Below are 24,396 nucleotides of genomic sequence, written 5' to 3'. Positions count from 1 at the left end.
TATCAATGGCTTTCAGTAGTACTGACATTTTAACATTAATTCTTCTAAGCCATGAACACAGAATACCTACTCATTTATTTGTGTTTTCTTTGATTTCTTTCACCCATATTTTGTAGTTTTCAGAGTAGAAATCTTTCCCTTCTTTAGTTAAATTTATCCCTTACGTATTTTTGTTGTTTGGGATACTACTGTAAATGGGATTGATACCTTTTATCTCTTTTCTTCCCTCATTGCTCTAAGATTTTTAATCTTATGTTGAATAAGAGTGGCGAGAGTGGGTACCCTTGTTTTGTTCTTGATATTCAAGGAAAAGCTTTCAACATTTCACCATTGAGTAAGAGGTTAGATATGGATTTACCATACATAGCCTTTATTATACTGAGATATGTTCCTTCTGTGTCTAATTTCTTAAGAGTTTTTACCATGAATGTTTAATTATATCAAACGTACTTTTTGCATCTACTGAGATGATCATATGATTCTTTTATTTCATTCTATTAATATGATCATGAGTCATTTCTTTCAATCAAATCATTGGTTAATTTGCATATGTTGAACCATCCTTGTATCGCAGGGATAAATACTACTTGATTATAGTGTATGATCCTTTTAATTTGCTGTTGAATTCAGTTTGCTAGTATATTATTGAGGTTTTTGTGCATCTATATTTATCAAGGAATAGGCCTGTCATTTTCTTTTCTAGTAGTATCCTTTTCTGGTTTTGGTATCAGTATAATGCTGATATGATAAAATGAGTTTGGGAAGGTTCCCTCCTCTTCACTACTGTGAGTTTGAGAAGGATTAATGTTAATTATTCCCTAAGTATTTGGTAAAAATCACCTGTGAAGCCATCTGGTCCTGAGCTTTTACTTGCTGGGAACGTTTTGATTACTGATTCAATCTTCTTAATAGTAATTGGTCTATTCAGATTTTCTATTTCTTCCTGATTCAGTCTTGGTAAATTGTATGTTTCTAAGCATCTATCCACTTCTAGGTAGTATAGTTTGTTGGTATTTAATTGTTCATCATAGCTTCTTTTGATCCTTTGAATATCTGTGTTATCAGCTGTAATTCCTCCCTTTTCATTTATAATTTTGTTGCTTTGGGTCCTTAATCTTTTGTCTTTGCTTAGTCTAGCTAAGGGTTTCTCAATTTTGTTTATCTGTTCAAAGAACCAACTCTTAGTTTGGTTACTGTCCTGTTGTTTTTCTGTTCTCTATTTCATTTGTTTCTACTCTAATCATTATTTCTTCTGCTAACTTTGGGCTTAGTTTGTTCTTTTCCTAATTCCTTAATGCATAGAGTTAAGTTCCTTATTTGGGATCTCTCCTACTTCTTAATGTAGACATTTATTACTGTGAATGTCCCTTCTAGAAATGTTTTTGCTGCATCCCAAAAGTTCTGGTATGTTGTGTTTCCATTTTGTCTCAGGAATTTTTTAAATTTTTAAAAATTTTGTTTATTTATTTGAGAGAGAAAGAGAGTACAAGAGTGAAAGAGCATGAGAGAGAGCACGTGTGTACACAAGCTGGGGAAAGGAGCAGGGGGAGAAGGAGAAGCAGACTCCTTAATGAGCAGGGAGCCTGACACAGGGCTTGATCCCAGGACCCTGAGATCATGACCTGAGCCGAAGGCAGACACTTAACCAGCTGAGCCACCTAGGTACCTCTGTCTCAAGAATGGGTATCAACAAACTGAGCTCTAGAAATACTGCCTCATACCTATTAGAACGGCCATTACCAAAAAGACAAGATAACAAATGCTGGCAAAGATGTGGAGAAAAGAGAATGACTGTGTAGTTAGTGGGACTATAAATTGGTGTAGCCACTCTGGACAACAGTATGGAGGATCATCAAAAAATTAGAACTAGAACTACCACATGATTCAGCAATTTGATTTCTGGGAATATATCCCCAAAAAACAAAAACATTAACTCAAAAAGATATCTGCACACCTGTTTTCATAGCAGCATTCTTTACAATAGCCAAGACATGGAACATGGAAACAACCTGTCTGTCCATTGATGGATGAATGGATAAAGAAATTGTGGTGTGTGCATATGCACGTGCGCACACACACACACACACACACACACAACTATAATTTAACCATAAGAAGGGGAAAACCTACCATTTGCAGCATCATTAATGGACTTTGAATGCATTACGCTAAGTGAAATAAGTCAGACAGAAAGACAAATACTGTACAATCTCTTAAGTGGAATCTAAGAAAAACAGAAATTAAAAAAAAAAACCCACACAAATTCACAGAAAAAGAGATCAGACTTGTGGTTACCAGAGGCAGAGGGTGGGGAGAGGGAAAACTGGAAGATGGTCAAAAGGTACAAACTTCCAGTTATAAGATAAATAAGTACTAGGGATGTAATACACAACACGATGACTATAGTTAACACTGCTGTATGAGATATAGGAAAGTTGTTAAGAAAGGAAATCCTGTGAGTTCTCACCACAAGGAGAGATTTTTTCCTTTTTTTTCTTTTCGTTTATTATATTTAGATGAGAAAATGGATGTTAGTTGAATCTATTGTGGTTATCATTTCATAATGTATATGTAAATTAAACCATCAAGATGTATGTCTTAAACTTATACAGTGATGTATGTCCACTATTTCTCAATAAAACTGGAGAAAAGTATAATCATAGAGATAAATTCATCAAATGGGCACAATAGCAGAATGAATACGAGAAAGAACCAATGAACTTGAAGAGAGAATAATAAAAATTATCCAATCTGAACACAGAGAAAAATATTAATTTCCAACTACCAGATAATAACACAATTATATACCTGGTTATACCTAATTTCTTTAGATTAGCAGGACTTTTATTCTAAATTACACTATTCCTTGTTTCCTTTTTTAACCCCTTTAAGCTTTTCTTAAGAATAGAGTATTGTAATAATGAAAACAAGAAAACAGTCAGTAATTTAACATCCTATATGATTATTAACATTATAAAGTAAAAATAATACCTACTATTTTATTGAACATACACACAAATACAAGAAAACAGAAGCTTCTCTAATCAAGATTCACTAAGCACCCATTGACTGCAAATACTTCAAAACACTCTCATTGTTTTGATGGTATGAATTTGAAGATACTCACCTTCTAACTAAATCCGGTTTTAGAAGAGTTGCTTGTTCAATTCCAACTGCCTGGGATACAGGCTGTAAATAGTACAGAAATAAAACTTGTTATAACAACAAACTTCAAGCTAAAAATGCAATCTGCTATTATTTCAAAAAGCATGGTTGTTACATTTCATATTTTGGTTACCATAACAAACTAGGAAGAATGTCTACATTACTGAATGTTAGCTGTTACTACCAAAGATAAAGAAAAATAAAATGTAGCAATATTCATATTCATCAATATTTTATATCTTTTGTTTGTGTTTTTTTCAATGGAAAACATTGACATTCAGCTTCCAGTCTTGATTGTAAAAGCAGTACTAAAATGGAGAGTTGCTGCCATTTCAACAAACAGATAAATGACTCAAGCTTTAACTTGTGTGCTCTGGCTTTTTCTTGCTCTCTTTACACTAAACTACTGACAACTATCCCTCTGACGCATTAGTATCAGCAGCTGCAATACTGGACCTCTAAGAAGGAAAATGCCAACTATGCTGGAAAACAATTTTAAACATTTATCTAATCCATCCAAAATATTGCCACTGGTGACAGCACAGTGTCCTTAAAATGCAAATCTATCAAAATTTTATCTCTTCCCTACCCAGTTTAAACCCTCTATGATGGTTCCTCATCTCTAAGGTTAAGTTCCATTGGATGGCAAAGTCCTCAATGAACTGGTCCCTGCCTCATTCTCAAACTCCTCTACTTGAAGCCACACTGAAATGTAGCTCCTCTGAGTGAGTTGGGCTCTTCCACATAGTGTGACTCTACTTATATTCTTTCATCTTCCTGGACTATTTCAGCTCCTCCTCAGTCCTGCCCATTCTATGGACAGAACTCCTATATACAATAAGCCTCTATTACAATAGGTTCCAGACAAACCAGGAAAACCACTTTGGGTACTCTTTAAAAAAAAACAACATATACCTTAGCTCTTATCTTGTTTTCCAAACTATAAGGGATGAAGGTTTCCTGGAGAAATGACTGATTCCAACACTGGGGCAAAGAAAGCACAAGATGAGGCTGGATCATCTTGTTATGTCAAAAAGTAAAGAACTGCTCAAAGAATGATGGGAACATATCAAAATTATATAGGAGTCAGCTTGAAGGGGTTCCTACTGCCCCAATATGGGACATTTGGGCATCAAGATAAATAATGACAGTAACAGAATATAACCCACTCAATAAAATAAGAATACATGAGTTCATACTGATACAAACAAATAAAGGTTTTACAAACAAAGCCAACTAATAAATATAGGGAATGATGAAATCAGAAAATCATCAATGGGTGATAAAAACCAGAGGGTAAAATTTATGTAGTTTCAAAATATCTCTCCACAGATTACTTATTAATTACAAAAGCAAAAATAAGGTCACTTTATGGTAAAAAAAAAAAAAAAAAAAAACTATACACAGCAGCCTCCATTTTAACCAAAGAATTAAATTTAACCTCAGCATTAGTGGGACAAACTGACATCACATGCCTCCTAATATGATGTGCAAAGAACACCTCATCACTTACATGGTATTCCTAACAAAAATGCATAATCTGAATCTGAGCAAAAGCAGACTTCAAACAGACTCAAATTGAAGGACATTCCTTTTTTTCTCTCTCTCTCTTTTTTTTTTTTAAGTAGGGTTCATGCTGGGCTTGACCTCACAACCCTGAGATCAAGACCTGAGCTGAGATCAAGAGTCAGACACTTAACTGACTGAGCCACCCAGGTATTCCAAATTGAATGATAGTCTACAAAATAACCAACCTTGGAGCACCTGGGTGGCTCAGATGGTTAAGCATCTGCCTTTGGTTCAGGTCATGATCCCAGGGTCCTGAGATCAAGCTCTGCATCTGGCTCCCTGCTCAGCAGGGAGTCAGCTTTTCCCTCTGCCCCTCCCCCAGCTTATTTTCTCATAAATACATAAATCTTCAAAAAAACCCCAAAATAACTAACCTTTATTCTTCAAAAAGGTTAAAGACAAAGAATGGTTGATTAAAGGAAACAAAAGAGACAACTAAAGGCAGTGCATGATCTTCAATTAGATCCTGAATCAAAGAAGAAAAACTGCCATAAAGGACATCATTTGGGCAACTGGTGAAATTTGAATGTAGACAACAGTTTAAACAATAGTATGATATTCATATTAAATTCCTTGAATTGGGTCATTGTACTGTGGTTAAAAAAGATCCTTATTCTTATACTGAAATATTTAGGAATGAATGGGCATCATGTTGTCTACAACTAGCTCTCTCATGCTCCAGAGGGATATCAAGTGGGCATAAATGCGTAGATGGACGGATGAATGGATGGACGGAAAGAATGACCAACCAAGAAACTGATGCACCATCATCTGGGATTGCCTTTTATCATGTCCCTCTTTATCATGTATGTTTAATGTCTGACTCCAAGGACTCTGATTTATCTTTGTATTCTCAGTGCCTCTTAACACAATGTCTGGCACATTTTAGGCTTTTAATAAATGTTTTAAGATAGTAAGAAATAAGAAAGAAAATAGTGACATAAGAAGGACTGTGCTATAAAAATGTTCATGATCCAATATTACCATTCCTGGACATAAAGCCAGGAAATAATATAAAGGGAGAAAAAAGTACATAATATAAAGTTTGTTCCATAGTAAATACTGAACAAATGGTAGATATCTGTGTTTTAATTGTGGCATTACACAAAATAAAAACTGGCATGAATAGGGGAAGAGTTAGGTAAATACAAATATGTATTGCACTATCATGTGGCCATTGAATACTGGAATTTTGAAGGCCAGGTAAAGGCAGGGGAAACTACTTACCAATGAATGAAAAATGTAGAAAACAAAAGTGTACATACCACTTACGCATGTGTTAAAAGCCTAGAATACTATAACAAATATTATAATCACTGCTATGTTAAGGAAATAGCATTCTAGGTGATTCCCCCTGTTTTCCTACTCTTTACAATGTTACTACATACATTTTCTAATTTAAAACTTTGAAAGGATATCAAATACTAAGTGTATAAGAAAATAGGGATTTTCATAAACCACTGGTGGGACTGTAAACTGGTTACACCTTTCCGAAGGGAACTTGACAATCAGTGAATGCATCAAGTCTTAAAAACATCTATCAATGACATTTCTAGAAATTTACCCAAGGATATAATTAAGAGTGTATACAAAGGAAATAAGAGTATATAAAAAGATTTAGCTTTAAGAATGTTCCTCACAACATAGATTATAATCACAAAGTGCAAAAAAATTAGACACTCATTTCCCTTACTTGCTCCATTAAATTAATAATGCTATATCCATAGTAATGGGTATTATGTAGTCCATTAAAAATTTGTTAAAACATATAAGATAACACTATAAATGAAAAAGGATTATAAAAGAATATGTATACTATGGTTACATTAAAATTATATATATATATGCATATAAAATGGTCTGGAAGAATACATAACAAGGTATTAATAAGCTTATCTATAATCATCTTGCATTAATAATTAAGAAAAAAATAAATCCAACTTTCTCAAATCTGGTAATCACAGGGCAGGTCCCTATTGTTTCAATACACAACATTATAGTCATTTTAAACAAAAGTAAAAAGGGAGCAGTTCATTAAATCTGAAAGACATCTAAAAAAATAGCCTAGTATTTATTTATAAATAATAGTTTTGAAACTCCTCAAAATATTATGAGAGAACTTGATTAGAAGCTATCGTATAAAAAAGACAAACTAACTATTAGCCATGATTCTAAGGACACAAAGTAGCATTAATTATAAGTTGTTATAAAATATCATTCCAGATTATTGTTACAGTAACTATGTCTTGTTTCTCCTTACTTAATCCATAGGATTTGCCTCCAGATTTATGTATCAGGACACCATGTCACTGTTCTATCCTGCTGGGACTCAATATAATTCTTTTAAAATTTCTTTAATACAACCATTTGTTAAGCTGGATACATCTTATTGAATCTTGTGTGTATGAAAAAAAGAAATCTCATTGCCAAAATATTTGCTTTCAGTGTTTAAACAGTGATTATGTTAAAAAGCTAATTATCTAACCTGCAATTAGAAGCTAATCTAATTTGTCCAGGAAGAAACTTCAGTATGGGCTGACTAGGTTGGAGTGGGAAAGGGAAGGCGAAAAATAATTCCTTGTGCTTGTTTCTCAACTACCCCCACCTTAAAATCCAAATGAAAGACAGGCACCAATCCTCTTTCCTAATGAGACCTTGATAATCTGGATGTCTGAGACCTTGATAACTTGCTAGCAAAGTTCAATAATACTGAAGTACCTCTGCACACATGCAGAATGAGGACAAGGCAAAAAATAAGAAGCAAAATTAGGCTTGGATTCCATGGGCCATACCATTCCCTCCTCTCCATTTTGATACCTAAACCACTCTCTTATAGTTTCTAGACCTTTCTCACCCATGATGCTGTGAGCTATTCGAGGGAAGAGATTAGATCTGTAAAATTTTCACAATATTCCCAGTGCCTAACAAACACCTGAAATAGGAATAGATGCTCAATAATAGTTTTTCATTATTATAATATTGAATATATATATATATTGAATATAATATCTCATGTTATTATTTTTATTTTTATTACAGCAACACACCAATCACTATTAAGCATTTATTAAGTGCTAAGCACTTCATATACATTATTTAACTAAATTCCACTCTTATGACAACTCTGAGCAGTAGGTATTGTTATCTTCATTTTACAAATGAGCAAGCCAAAGTTGTAAGCGATGGAAATGAAAACTGAGTCAGTAAATGGAAATCAATGAATAGACAAATGACTCCAAAGAGTATTGAGGACCAAAGACCATGTGTGCACACCACAGAGGCTTTCTGTTAGTTTTGTTGGTTCCTAACCCTCTTTCTCCTTTACTTACTTTATCATTACTTGCCCTCCTCCCACCAGTGATTCTCAGCCCTGGATGCAGTTTACAATCTCCAGGGAAGGAAAAGAGGGAAGAAAGAGAAAGGAAACAAAAAAACAAGAAAAGAAACCTTTAAACATTCCATAAACTGCCTCACTGTATTCTCAACACTACAAACCATGTCTCTCCTATGACGTGCTTTTTTTTAACAACCACTACTCATTAAGCACTTATTACATGCCAGGCATTTCTTACATATACCTCATCTAATTCTAATGAGCCTACAAGACAGACATTTTCTCTGATACAATGAAAATTTTCCAAAAGTTGAATCTCTCTTCAGTGAAAACTTATATATCCATCACTCACAGTCTACAGCACTTTATTATAATTGTTTATCACATGTATATCCATCAATCCATCTCATGTTTTACATTTCAAAGTAAGGTGCAAATCCAAGACAGGTATTTTAAAGTGTCATTTGGCAAATGAAAAGAATCAGAGCTAAAATAACTTTCCTCAAATCGTAGAGTAAATAATTCCAAGAGACATTGTTCAAACTCAGGTCTAATTAAAGATACAAACTGCTCAAGACTATATGTATGATGTACAACAGATGAATGGATAAAGAACATGTGAGATACACACACACACACACACACACACACACACACACTATGCAGCCATCAAAACCCCCCAAAATCTTGCCATCTGCAATGACGTGGATGGAACTAGAGGGTATTATGCTAAGCGAAATAAGTCAATCAGAGAAAGACAATTATCATATGATCTCTCTGATATGAGGAATCTGAGAGGCAGGATGGGAGTAGGGGAAGGGAGGGAAAAAGGAAACAAGATGGGACTGGAGAGGGAGACAAACCATAAGAAACTCTTAATCTCAGGAAACAAACTGAGGATTGCTGGGGGTGCAGATAGGGTGGCTGGGCAATGGACATTCGGGAGGGTATGTGCTATGGTGAGTGCTATGAATTGTGTAAGACTGATGAATCACAGACCTGTACCCCTGGAAAAAAATAATACATTATATGTTAATAAATTTTTTTAAAACTACATATATGATGTATATACCTGTTTCACAGTGAAATCATTGTTAATTTAATTTTTAAAAATTATCAATGTGTATATGTCCACTTCCATATTTTTATAAAGAACCCTTTGGGGCACCTGGGTGGCTCAGTGAATTAAGCCTCTGCCTTCAGCTCAGGTCATGATCTCAGGGTCCTGGGATCGAGCCCTGCATCAGGCTCTCTGCTCAGCAGGGAGCCTGCTTCCCCCCTCCGTCTGTCTGCCTCTTTGCCTACTTGTGTTCTCTCTCTCTCTGTGTCAAATAAATAAATAAAATCTTTATTTTTTTTTAAAGAACCCTTCATCTATAAAGTCACTGCTTATCTAAGCCCAATTCCTGGCCAAGCCAAGATTTTGAATAATGAAATTTACCCTAAGAAATAACTGATCCACAGAACAGTTCCATGGATAAACTCACAAAAAGACACCCAAGCTATTAAACAGGCAAGGAAAAAAAGATGTAAACACATCGGCACACAAAATATTGACAGGCACGAGTGACAGAAACTAGGAGGAAGATTCATTAATTATAAGGAAGGTAGAACTGTATAAAAGAAATAAAACTACCTGGGCTTTACTCCAGGGCCTCCCTAGGGAGCACCTCATGAAAGGGACCTAACTCAAAGTCAACTTATACCTCATACTTTCCCCCTATTATCTGTCCCTGGTTGAGTTATCAAGGGTCTGTACTGATCATCAAATTGATCAGACACTGCTCTTCCTGCAGCCTTCCAAGCTTTTTTTTAAAAAGATTTTATTTATTTGTCAGAGAGAGAGAGACTTAGCAAGCAGAGGGAGGGGAGGTAGAGGGAGAAGCAGGCTCCTTGCTCAGCAGGGAGCCTAATGTGGGACTTGATCCCAGGACTCTGGGATCATGACTTGAGCCAAAGGCAGATGCTTAACTGACTGAGCCACCCAGACGTCCCAGCCCTCCAGGCTTTCTACAGCTATTTGGAGAGAGCAAACAACCCTGTTTTTTTGTTTTGTTTGTTTTTTAATGGAAGGAGTGAGAATTCATATTGGAAATAAAAAGGAGAGAACTAACTGAGCCATTTGGCATTCTGGGAGGTAGAGTCCCTACAAGTAAAGTCAAATCAGCAAGGATGCAGAAAGGAAAAATTTTGGTGGCCATACATATTGAAGATGGCAGTCTTAATATATTTGATTATTACAAGCTTTGGAGAACACATTATGGGGGTAAAAGTAAACACATCTTACTATAGAACCACAGCAGATCAATGCCTAATAATACACAGTATATATCTCCTTGTCCTTAAACTGCAGACCAGTGGAAGGATTTAATCATCACACAAAAGGACAACAGAAGTCAAAGAAAATCTACATGAAGTCAGAGAGTTAGGCAGGGGAGTCCAGATCCTAGCAGGGTTTCAGGCCATTGAGTACTGTGCTGATTAGCCAAATCTGGGATACTTCAACCATCAAATAAATTATGATAATATTATATCACAACCTATTTAGTAATATAAGGCTATATGAGTCCACACTCGAAATAAATAAATAAATAAATAAAGGAGAAGAGCCAACTAATAAATATAAAGAGGCATGATGAAATTAGAATATCAAAAAAAAGAAATTAGAATATCATCAACAGATACTTACATTAGTGGGTGAAAGTTTTGATGATGAAAGGGATATTTACATAGTGTCAAACAGCACCCTGCAAATAACTCAAAAATTATAAAGGAAAAAATGGCAACTTAATAGTGGAGAAGCCTTGCAAGCCCTACTTGAACCAAGTAATAAAAGTTGGTATCACCAATATTGGGACAAACTGGCAGGCCTCTTAATATGATGCCCTGAGCAGAACAGCATGTCACTTACATGGTATTCCTGACAAAAATACATTATTTGAATCAAATCATGAGAAAACGTCAAACAAATATAAACTGAGCAATAATCTACAAAAAATTGGCCTGTGCTTTTCAAAACTGTCAAGAAAAACAAAGAAAGGCTGAAGAAATATTTGAAATTAAATCAGACTAAAGAAAAAGACAAAACAACCACCCCCCACAAACCTTGATGAGGCACCTCACAAAAGAAGATATTTGAGTCTTGGGCACCTGGGTGGTTCAGTGGGTTAAGTCTCTGCCTTTGGCTCAGGTCATGATCTCAAGGGCCTGGGATCAAGGCCTACATCTGGCTCCCTGCTCAGCAGGGAGCCCACTTTCCCCTCTCTGCCTGCCTCTCTGCCTACTTGTGATCTCTCTCACTCTGTCAAATAAATAAATAAAATCTTTAAAGAAAAAAAAAAGATATCTGAGTCTCTAAGAATTACCTGAAAAGATGCACAACATTGTTGCTTATCAGAAAAATACAAGTTAAAACCACAATATATACTACATTGTTTCTACCAGAATGGCTAAAATTTAAAATACAGGTAATGCTAAGTGTTGATAAGGATGTAAAATAACTAGAATACTCATCATACATTGCTGGTAGGAATACATTTTGACACAATACTTGGAAAATTGTGTAACATTACTTAGTATAGTTAAATAAACCTTTTCCCTGTGACCCAGCAATCCCACTTCTTTTTTTTTTTTAAGATTTTATTTATTTATCTGACAGAGAGAGAGAGAGACAGTGAGAGAGGAAACACAAGCAGGGGGAGTTGGAGAGGAAGAAGCAGGCTTCCTGCTGAGCAGGGAGCCTGATGTGGGGCTCAATCTCAGGATCCTGGGATCATGACCTGAGCCAAAGGCAGACACTTAACCAACTAAGCCACCCAGGCACCCCAGCAATCCCACTTCTAATATATACACACAAGAGAAATGAGTGTATGTGTCCATCAATAAAACATACAGGAACATTAAAAGCAGCTTTATTCATAAGACTAAAAAAACAGAACCAATCTTAATGTACATCAATAGGAACACTGATCACTGAACCGTGGCATATTCTAGAACAATTCACACCAAAAAATAAAACGAACTACCTATATGTACAAAAATGTGGGTTGATCTCAGCGAGCCTTCCAGGGGGCTAAAAATGTTCTCTATCTTCGTTTGCATTTAATGGAGGAATACATATGTAAAAATTCATTAACTATGTATTTAAGGTTAGGGTACTTTAATGCATATACGCCTTATATACTTCAATAAAAAAATTTTTTTAAAAGATTTTATTTATTTATTTGAGAGAGAGAATGAGAGAGAGAGAGCACGAGAAGGGGAGAGTCAGAGAGAGAAGCAGACTCCCTGCTGAGCAGAGAGCCTGATGTGGGACTCCATCCTAGGACTCCAGGATCATGACCTGAGCAGAAGGAAGTCGCTTAACCAACTGAGCCACCCAGGCATCCCACAAATGAAAAAGTAAACAGACTATGGTACAGCCATATCCAAGGAAATACTATACAACAATAAAACATAAGCAACTAGTGATACATGTAACAAGTTGAATGGATCTCAAGTCCATTTCAAAAGGTTATACATGTATAGATCCATTGATACATTATTTTCCAAAGGACAAAATGATCATGAAGGGGAACAGAATATTGACTGCCAGGGGTTAGAGGTGGAAGAGGGTGTGACTATTAATGGATAGCTCGGGGGAGTTTTTTTGAGTAATGGAAATGTTCTGCATCCAGATTTAGGTGATGGCTATGTAAATCTATACATGAAATAAATTCACACCACTATAGATACACAAAAAATCAGTGAGTACATGTGATAACTGGTAAAATCCAAACAAGGTTTTTAGTTTAAGTAATAGTATCACACACTGTCAATTTTCTGGTTTTGATGATTGCACTATGATTAAATAAGATGTTAATATTGGGCAAAGCTGAATGAAGGGTACACCGAAATTCTCTGCACTATTTTGGCAAGCTCTATGTGAGTCTAAAATCACTTCAAAATAAAAAGTCAAAAATAAACATATGAAGACATGCTCATAATTTCTAGGAATCAAGGAAATGTAAATTAAACAATATGTTATTTTTTACGCATCAGCCTAGCAAAAACTCTGATGTTATCAAATATTGACAGATTGTGCCACTGGCAGATGAGAATTTAAATTGGTATAGTCCTTTGGAAAAGCAATTTGACGATATGTATTAATGTAAAAAAATGTATAGAACTATGGTCTAGTAATTCTGCCCTAGTGTCTCCTCTAGCATGATCTACCTTGTTCATTGTAATATTAGTAGTGAAAAACTGGAAATAGCCAAAATGTCCATTGGTAGGAGGAATAGCTAAGTAAGCCTCAGTACAGTCTTAATAATGAATACTATAGGGCAATTAAATTAAATAAAATCCAACATACCCATATATAATAACACAGTTATATTTCCAAGACACGTAATTAAGTAAAAAAAAGTACAAAGTAACACATGCAATAGGATCTTTTTTGCATAAAGACAAAAATCAAATTGAAAAACAATGCTATGTATGGTCTAAGCATACATATCTATATATGTAACTACATTGAAAAAAATCTGGAAGGACATACACCAAGCTGACGATAGAAGGGACAAGGACATGGGTGGGTCAAATGAGGCTTCTCAGCATTGTTTATAATTTTTACCAAAAGTATATAGTGGCATATTACTCATGTAATTAAAGTAATTGGAAAAATATTTTTTATTTAATTTATTTATTTTCAGCCTAACAGTATTCATTGTTTTTGCACAAAAAGGAAAAGGAATGCACATATTGTGGTAAAGAATCAAAGTGATATTCAAACATTATACTCAGTAAGGATGCAACTGCATATAAAATGCTAAGGTTTAGGGGCGCCTGGGTGGCTCAGTGGGTTAAAGCCTCTTTCTTTGGCTCAGGTCATGATCCCAGGGTTCTGGGATCAAGCCCCATGTCAGGCTCTGCTCAGCAGGGAGCCTGCTTCCCTTTCTCTCTCTGCCTGCCTCTCTGCCTACTTGTGATCCCTCTCTCTCTCTCTGTCAAATAAATAAATAAAATCTTTATTAAAAAATGCTAAGGTTTAATATTTCTTTCCAGCAGCTGAAAATGAAACCATCTAAATAGATGTCTGATTAGACCACAATGTCAAATGAAAAGAAATCCATCTTAACCACCAGAAGTATTAATTCACTAGTACTAACACATCACACTAGAGAAGGTAAGAAATACTGACCTTAGCAATAGATAAATATCAGAATAAGTGATTTTCCACATTATTTGAATAAAATGATCAAAACCATCTAAACTCATGATTCACTTCCTGTCTCTTATATAACCCTAGTCCATTGCTAAATGGAAAAATAAAATGGACAAATTAAGAGCAGATATTAGTTGCCCACCCAACAGAAGTTCATTATCAGTTTGGAAGTCCTGATGCAGCAACAAGAATGATAAATATCAACAAAGAATCCTTCTCCCACTGAGGGCAGGCTGATAGAGATATCTACAGATATTCTTATTAATTTATTCAACAAATATGTAACAAGCAACTATTTGTATCAAACACTGTGCTAGGTACTAGGAATTAGAGGTAAATAGTGTACAGACCTCTGCGCAAAAAAATTTCAGTTTTATTGGGGAGACAGACACAAAGTATAAGTACAGTTTGCTATTTGACCAGACTGAAGATATCTCTTTCCTCTACCTCAGCAGTAAAATAACCCAAATATCAGAAATTCACTCCATCCCTTTGTCATCAACTCTCTAGGGTTTACTGACAGGACTATAGTGATTACCTAACTTAAGTGAATTTTGCAATAACAAAAATTAGGAAAGTGAAGTTCTACTTCTTATACCTTCCTCCATCCCCAGCAGTTACCAATGAGAAGTGCTGGACAATGGGATACCTGGGTGGCTCAGTTGGTTAAGCAACTGCCTTCGGCTCAGGTCATGATCCTGGAGTCCCAGGATCGAGTCCCACATTGGGCTCCCTGCTTGGCAGGGAGTCTGCTCTTCCTCTGAGCTCTCCACTCTCACACTCTGCCTCTCAAATAAATAAATAAAATAAAAAAAAAAAAAAGAAGAAGTGCTGGGCAAATGTAAAAAAAAAAAAAAAAAAGAAAAAAAGAAAAAACCCCACAACTGCCTGAAGGTATGACAGAGCAAGCAAAAGCAGGTAAAAACAGGTAAGAAGGTAACAGCAGGAAAAAAAAGGAAGGACAGTGGATGAGTTACCATTTTTATGGCTTTTCACCTGAAAGCAGCTAAAAATCACGAGAAAACCCCAACATTCTAATAAGATTGAAGAAATAGAGGAAGGAATTGGGTAGTACAGAGCATTCTAGACCCACAAAGCTCCTAGTGCTCTACCATGCAGCAGAAAAAGATCCAGGCTAGGTTTCTCCTAACACTTCACCTAATGGCAGAAGGCAACCCAAGTCATTATGTCCTCACCCTCCATCCAGTGGCAGAGAGCCATACAGAGCCCTCAACTCCTGACCAGCAGTAGACAGTGACCAGGTAAGTGTTGGAAGAGATCAAGTATGAAGGGTATCAGCATCAGGTGGCCAGAAAAGAGGTCAGGGGAAATGCCCTCCAGCCTTCAGGCCAGCATCCACCACTCCTGAAACTTGGCAGCCCAGAAAAGCCCCTTCCGTTACTGCACGTAGCACCAATAAGGACCCAGCAAGAGCTCAACCAGAGAGAGCCAGAAGACCAAGTAGTCCGGAATAGCACTGTAAGAGCTCAGGAAACTAAATTATCTTTGAAACTACAGCCCACGAAAGAAGGATTTAAATATTTAAATTTAAATATTTTTAAATTTAATATTTAGATTTAAATATGACCAAGTCTCCAATCATAATACCCAAAATGTCCAATATACAACAAAAAAAATTGTTCTATGAAGAGAAAATTCATAACTCAAATGGGAAAAAACAACTCACACCAATACTGAGATAAATCAGGTGTTGGAATTATCTTATAAGGACTTTACAGTAGCTATCAGAAAAAGGACCTCAGTGAGTAATCACAATTTCTCTGGAAATAAATGAAAAAAATAGAAAACCTCAGGGAAAAAATAGAACTTACAAGAACTATACAGAAATTATAGAATTGAAAAATATAATAACCTCAATAAAAAAACTAACTGAACAGTCTAATTAATAACCTGGAAAGGACAGAAAATAGAATCAGTGAACTTCAGTACAGATTAACAGAATTTACTCAGTTTGAATGAGAGAGAAAAGAGGAAGAAATGAACAGGGTCTCTAAATCTGTGGAAAAATAATTTTTAAAAAGACTGAAAATTCATGTAATTGGAGCATTAGCAAGAAACAAGAAAGAATATGGACCAGAAAAATATATATATTTTAAAGAAACAATGGCTGAAAATTTCCCAAATTTGGCCAAAGACATAAAACAGACATACAAAGCTGAGTGAACTTCAAAAAGGACAAACCCATAGAAATCCATAGCAAGATACATCATACTGTAAAAATTAAATTTTAATAACTATGAAGTAATGACACATTACTGTTAGGGGAACATCAACATGCATGGCAGCATATTTGTCATCTAAAAAAAGGGGGGCCACAAGGAGGGGCACAACATTATTCAAGTGCCAAAAGAAAATAATAATTATTGATGAATTCTACATCCAGCAAAATACATATTCATAAGTGAAAAAGAAAAAAATATATACTCAGACAAAAGAAAACTAGGAGAATTTCTCAGAACTAGATCATTAAACTTATAACATATACCTGAGACAATTTTATTTTAAAAGTAGGAAGGGTAAGGGGACCTAAATGGAAGAAAGGTTTCAGTAGTTGACTTGAAATAGTAAAATGTCCATACCAGCAAGAGTGTGTCGCTTACATATATAGAGAGTAATACCTAGAGCAACCACTAAGAAAACTATACAGCACAAGATACTCAAAACAGTATAAAGAAAACAAAGAATACTAAAAAAAAAAATGCAAGTAACACACAAGAAGGCAAGAACAAAGAAACAGAGGAAAGAGAAACACAGGCAAGAAACAAAAAGCAAATATTAAAATGGCAAACTTAAGTCCTAAGGTATCAGTAATTATTTTGAATGTAAATGGTCTAAATATACCAAATAAAAGGGAGACACTGTCAGAGTGGATATATATATATAAAAAAAAAAAAAACAGCTGGATGCTTTCTACTAGATGCTTACTTTAAACACAGTAAGATAAATATGTTGAAAGAAGAAAGAAAGTAAAAAAGATATACCATGCTAACATTGATCAAAAGAAAGCAGGAGTGGATATGTACTATCAGATAATGCATACTTCACAGAAAAGAAAATTACTAGTGATGAAGAGGGATATAATTTAATGATAAAAAGATCAATCCACTAAGAAGACATAGCCATCCTAAATGTGAATACATGAAACAAACCTTCAAAATAAATGGGAAAAAAATGACTGAGCTAAAAGGAGAAATATATAAATCTAGAATTATAGTTAGAAACTTTAGCATCCAGGGTGCCTGGGAGGCTTAGTCAGTTAAGCGTCTGCCTTCAGCTTGGGTCATGATCCCAGGGTCCTGGGATCCAGCCCCTGCATCCAGCTCTCTGCTCAGTGGGAATCCTGCTTCTCCCTCTCCTACTCCCTAACTTGTGTTCCCTCTCTCGCTGTTTTTCTGTCAAATAATAAACAAAATCTTTAAAGAAGAAAAAAAGAAAAATGTTTATGTTTATATAAAGCAAAAATTTTAAGACTGCACTGTGTGGTTTATGATATATGTAGGTTTAATATATATAATAATTACAGCTTAAAGTCTAGAGGGAATAAATGGTTACATCGTTCTTATATTTTATATAATACAATATTAAATAAAATATTAAAGCCATGTAGAAACTGAAGAATTAAGAATTTAAAATAAAATCCCTTGAGCAACCACAAAAAAAAAAAAAAAAAAACACTGAAAAGGGACATGAGAAACTTTTGGAGGTTTGGAAAATGTTCAGTATCTTGACTGTAGCATATATCTGAATATATCATATATTCAGTGACTTGACTGATATATGATATATATGATATATATGATATATTCAGTCAAGTCACTGAATTGTGGGCTATAAAAGAGATATGCAGTTTTTTGTTCATAAATTATACCTGAATAAAGTTGTTTAAAAATGCAAAGATCCATAACTAACATCATACTTAATGGTGAAAGACTCAAAGATTTCCCACTAAGATCAGGAACCATACAAAGATGTCCTCTTTCACTACTTCTGTTCAACAAGACACTGGAAGTTCTAGAAAGAGCAATTAGGAAGAAAAAGAAATAGGGGGCATCCAAATTAGAGAGGAAAAATTATGACTATTTCTATTCCTAGATGACATGATCTCATATACAGAGAATCCTGAAGAATTCACACACAGAAAAACTATTAGAGTTAATAAACTTGTTTAGCAAAGTTAGAGTATAAGAGCAACACACGAAAATCAGTTATAGTACTAGAATTAGGAATGAATAATCCAGAAAGGAAATTAAGAAAATTCCATTTATAACAACACAAAAAAGAATGTTTAAGAATAAACTTAAAAAAGCAATGTAATACATGTATGTTGAAAACTACAAAATGTTGTTGGAAGAAATTATATTTTTTATTTTAATTATTTAATTTCTTCCAATCTGTTTCTATAATTTTTAATTTTTTATTAACTATAATGTATTATTAGCCCCAGGGACACAGGTCTGTGAATCACCAGGTTTACACACTTCACAGCACTCACCATAGCACATACCTTCCCCAATGTCCATAGTTGCTGGAAGAAATTAAAGAACGCTTAATTTAATGAAAAGACACCCCATATTCATGGATTGAAAGACTTACTATTATTAAAAGACAATAATACTAAAGGCAACATTCAGAGTTAACACAATTAAGCTCTATTAAGCGGATTCTAAAATCATATGCAGGGGATCCAGAAGAGTCAAAATAGTCCTGAAGAAAGAAAACAAAGTTGGAAGAATCATACTTTTATGGTCAACTGATTTTCAACAAGTGTGACAAGTCAATAGGGAAAGAATAGTCTTTTCAACAAATGGTGCTAGGAAATTTGAATATCCACATAAAAAAAATTGGACCAATACCTCAAACTATATACAAAAATTAACTCAAAATAGATCAAAGACCTAAATTTAAGAGCTAAAACTTAAAACTTTTAGAAGATCGAACATAGAAGAAAGTCTACATGATCTTGGAGTAGGCGATAGTTTCCTAGATAGAGCATCAAAAGCACAAAGCAACCAAAGGAAACAGATAAACTGGACTTTATCAAATTAAAAAGTTTTAAACTGCAAAGGACACAATCAAGAAAGTGAAAAGACAACACAGTGAATGGGAGAAAATACTGGCAAATGACAAATCTGTTAAAGGTGCATCCAGAATATACATGAAAAACACAACTCAACAATGAAAAGAAAAAAAACTTAATTAAAAAAAGAGCAAAGGACTTCAATAGATACTTCTAAGAAGAAAAAGGAAGATACGCAAAGGTTCTACAAACATAGGAAACGATTCTCAACATCATTAGCCTTTAGGGAAATGCAATGAAACCACAATGAAATACCACTTCACACCCATTAGGATGCTACAATCAAAAAGACAAGGAGTAAGTTTTGGTAAGGATGTGCAGAAATTGAAATCCTTGTAACTTGCTGGTAGGAATGTAAAACCATACAGCTGCTTTGGAAAACTTGGCAGTTTCTCAAAAAGTTAAACATGGAGTTTCCATGTGGCCCAGCAATTTCAGTCTTGGGTATCTAACCAGAGAAATGAATGTTCATACAATAACTTATATACAAGTGTTCATAGCACTATTCACTACAACAAAAAAGTGAAAACAACCTAAATGTCTATCAACTGATAAATGCATAAAAAATATATCTATACAATGGAATATTATTTGGTTAGAAGAAGGAATGAAGTACTGATGCATGCTACCCCATGGACGAACCCTGAAAACATTATCGTTTAAGTGAAAAAAGGCAAACACACAAGGACATATATCGTATGATTCTATTTATGTGAAATGACTAGAATAAGCAACTAAATACAAAGTAGATAAGTGAATGGCAGGGGAAGGTGAGGTAGAGAATAAAGAATGACTGCTAATAGATACGGAGTTTCCTTTTTAGGGTGGAATTAGTGGTGATGATTGTACAACCTTGTGAATATACTCAAAATCACTGAATTGTACACTTTAAAAGGGTAAATTTTACGGTGTATGAATTATATCTGAATAAAAAAACGCCTGGATAAATAAAATTGATAGAAACTCTTAAAACACAGAAAGAATATTTAGCTAAAAAGACAACAGAAAAATTAAAACTAGAGTCTAAAAAAAATTTTTTTTACCCAAAGAAGGCAGGCCATGAGGCATTTAAAAAAAAAAAATCAGAGGGCAAAGCAAAAAAAAGAATAAAATGGTACATGTAAATTTAGTCATATTAGTCATATATCATCATATCCCCGGGCACAGAAAAAGCATTTGACAAAATTCAACATCCACTCCAGATAAAATATTTTTAGTGAACTGGAAATAAAGGGAAATCCTTCATCTGTTAAGGCCATCTAGAAAATCCTACAGCTAACAGCATACTTAATGGTGAAATATTGAGCACTTTCTCCCTTACACCAGGAACAAGGCAAAAATGTCTAGTATCTTCTTTGCTATTTAATATTGTACTAGAGGTCAAGGCCTGGAAATGCAAAGGACCTAGAATATCCAAAGAAATCTTGAAAAAGCAAAACAAAAGAGAAAGACTTGTACTACTTAACTTCAAGATACATTATAAATTCAATGGGAAAAGGAAATCTTTTCAACAAATGAAGCTTAAACAATGGATATTCATATGGGGGTAAAAAAAGAACTTTGACCTCCTACTTCACACCACTCATAAAATTAATTTAAGATAGACCATAGACCTGAACATAAAGCCTAAAACTATAAAAGAGGAGAGTATTTTTTTAACTTGGTGTAAGCAAAGGTTTCTGAGGCCACAGAAACAATAACCACAACTGAAAATTTGGTGAATCTTGACTTCATCAAGATTAAAGACTTTGTTTCACCAAATGAAGTCATTACAAAAATAAATGGGCAATCCACAGATTGGAGGAAATATTGAACAAGTATTTGCTAAAGGACTAGTATTACCCAGCATATATCATAACTCCTAACAAGTCAAAAATGAGAAGGCAAACTATAAGAGGCAAAACAAAATGGGCGAATGCCTTAAACAGACACTTCACAAAGAAAAATACACAAAGACCAATAAATACATGAAAAGGTGCTCAACAACACAGTCATCAGGGAAATGCATATTAAAACGACAAGAAATCACTACACTCCCACCAGAATAGCTAATTAGTGTTGTTGAGGGTGTGGCACTCTCATATATTGCTGGTGTTAGGGTAAATGAGTGCAACCATTTTGGAAAACTGGCAATTTCTTAAAAAGTAAACAAATACCTATCCCAAGGCCAAACAATTCTACTCCTAGGTATTATCCAGGAGAAATAAAAATGTATGTTAACAAAAAGACTTATACAAGAATATTCATAGCAGTTTCATTCCTAATAAACCAAAACTAGAAACCACTCAGGTATTCATGAATAGTAAAATGGATAAACAAATTTGGAATATTCATACAATAGTGTTCTGCAGTAAAAAAAAATCACTGATACACACAACACAGATCAATCTACTGCATATAAATTTAAACTAAAAAAATAAATACTGAGTTCTAGTCAATGATATGAATGCTGAAATATTTATGAAATATACTGATGTCAACAACTTTAATTTTGAGATGCACCAGAAAAATGAGATGGATTGATAAATGAATAAAGGGATGATATGTGACTGAGCAAATACAGCAAAAGTTAATTACAGATTCTAGTTGGTAGGTATATGGGTGTTTATAATTTTTCAATTTTTCTCTATCTCTGACATTTTTCTTAATAAATTTTGGGGGAAATTTTTTATTAGGTAAGGAAAGTATATAGCACATGACCACAGAAATGAATATTCCAACCCAAAATACTTTATGAAATTTATTCTAAAGAAATAAATCCCAGAATAGCATGCTTTGTCTGAAAAAATTTCAACTGCAAAGATCTTTATTAATCCTTGATCATCCCTGTTAGAAGTCAGCTTGCACACACTAGAATTCATTATAATTTACGCCCTTGATGAAAAGAGAATTTTACAAAACACACAGTACTTGAGAAAATAGCTTTTGGAAGTAATATGCCACCACTAGAACTCTTACTGTACAGTATACCTTTTATCTAAGGACTCAAAACATTTTATTAGCCAAACTCAATCAATTCAGAGTCTTTAGAGTTATCTACAGCAGAATAAAAGAGAGGGGGAAAAAAAGAATAAACTGGATTGTCAATTCCTTCCTATAATTAATTCAATAAATCTGAGTTAACTAAATCTCAATGAAGTCATCATGCCCTTTTTCTCCAATCCTGGCAGGGAGGATGCTATCTTACACAGAGGCTGGATAGTGTAATGATTGAGGGCACAGGGGCGCCTGGGTGGCTCAGTGGGTTGAGCCGCTGCCTTCGGCTCAGGTCATGATCCCAGGTCCTGGGTTCAAGCCCCACATCGGGCTTTCTGCTCAGCAGGGAGCCTGCTTCCTCCTCTCTCTGCCTGCCTCTCTGCCTACTTGTGATTTCTCTCTGTCAAATAAATAAATAAAATCTTTAAAAAAAAAAAAAATCTATGATTGAGGGCACAGCCTCTGCAGCCAGGTAGTTTGGGTTCAAATCCTGACCCTTCTGAAATCTGTCTGAACCTCAGTTTCCTTTCCTGTAAAAGAGGGGTAATGGTAGCTACAATTCATACAGTTAAGAGGACAGTACATATAAAACCATCAAGACAGTATTTGGCACCTAGGAATCACTTAATAGTGTTTGTTATTAGCACCTCATAAGGGCAAATGCTTTATTATTAATGTAGAATAAGACAATCACAGGTTCCTAACATTTTACAACCAACAGCTACACGGCCACCTTGCTGTTCTTCAAACATACCAGACACTCTCCTTCTTTGGGGCCTTTTCACTGGTTATTCCTTCTGCCCAACATGTGCATTGTGGGCTGCTTCACCTTCTTCAAATGTTTGCCTGAATGTCACCTTTTCAGTGAGGCCTACCCTGATCACCACCTTATTTAAAATTATAATCCACTTATCTCCTTACCCTGTTCCATATTTCTCCCAACTTCCTGGGACCATACTATAAATTTACTTTCTATTAAGGTTATTGACAGTCTCCCCCCATTAAGAAACAAAAGTCAATGACAGAAGGGACTTTTGTGTTTTATTCACTGATATATCCCAAGTAGGTGCTCAAATATTTTTTTGTTATCAAAGCCATCATCTGGCTTAACCCCTCCAACTTTACAGATGAGGAAACTCCAAAGAGATTTGAGTCAAGGCCACACACTGAGTAAGGGGAAGACCCAGGAACAGGGACTATGAGTCCCTGTCCGATGTCATTTCTACCTAGTTCATGTCCTTGACCCTTGAATGTTACAGAAAAATCACAGTCGTCTGTATTTTTCCCTCAGGAGGGTTTACCTTCAGAATTTCTTGGGTTTGCAAATGCTGTTGTGTCTGTGACATAGAAATGCTCTGAAAAAAAAAAAAGAAAAAAAAAAAGAAATGCTCTGAAAGACAGTGGAAGCCTGTACCGGAATATTACGTATTAACAGATGAACAGAAGATGATGGCTGATTTGAAAGATATTCCAGAGCTTTGACAGAGGTCTGCTGTTGTCATTGTTTCTGCTGATCCCAAAACAAGTGTTGAGTCAGAAGATGGCTGCCACTGTGGCTGGACAGACTACTGCTGAATGCACGTTGGCTGGTCCTGACCTAGGGTTTTCTTCAGGGAAAAAGTCTGACTGCTATCTAATGTTTGAAGCACTTGAGGCTGCTCTAAAGGTGTATTACATATTGTTGTCCCATTGTCACTGGTTACAATGGTTCTTGCAAAGGAGGTATAATCCGTACCATGTTCATAATGGCCTTTGACATACCTGGTGCCTGGTAACCGCTGCTGGAAAGCAGCATGGTGGCTACCCAAAGACTGCTATTGATTTAGGGGACTTTCCTGAATAGACAACTGATGGCTTTTCTGTACTTGTCTGTAAGATGAATGAGTCATCTGCTGACGCTGAATGAAAGCTGAATGAGAAACCTGGCCTGGTGTTAGATGTGATTGCAAAAACTGTGTAGAAAAATGTGGGGGCTGGATCTTGTTCTGTGAGGAAGCCTACTGAATGAAGGACATCTGCGCAGGGTGTTGAAGCTGTCCTTCTGTGCCC

General features: G+C 35.1%; 1 protein-coding gene across 3 annotated transcripts in view; it reads right to left on the bottom strand.

The window, feature by feature from the left end:
- The window catches only part of WNK3 (WNK lysine deficient protein kinase 3), a 144,910-nt gene that overhangs the window by 55,728 nt on the left and 64,786 nt on the right, over positions 1-24,396 (bottom strand). For 2 of the 3 annotated variants that reach the window (XM_047716927.1, XM_047716928.1), the window contains exons 11-12: positions 4,081-4,149; positions 3,128-3,189 (exon numbers count right to left, since the gene is read on the bottom strand). In XM_047716927.1, the coding sequence (XP_047572883.1) occupies positions 3,128-3,189; positions 4,081-4,149 (131 nt within the window). The remainder of the gene's footprint in view (positions 1-3,127; positions 3,190-4,080; positions 4,150-24,396) is intronic. The other variant, XM_047716929.1, reaches the window with a different exon arrangement.

Source organism: Lutra lutra, chromosome X (genome assembly GCF_902655055.1).
Source record: "Lutra lutra chromosome X, mLutLut1.2, whole genome shotgun sequence".
NCBI lineage: Eukaryota > Metazoa > Chordata > Mammalia > Carnivora > Mustelidae > Lutra > Lutra lutra.
Note: the sequence above shows the minus strand (reverse complement) of the source record. Positions and strands in the feature narration are given on the sequence as shown.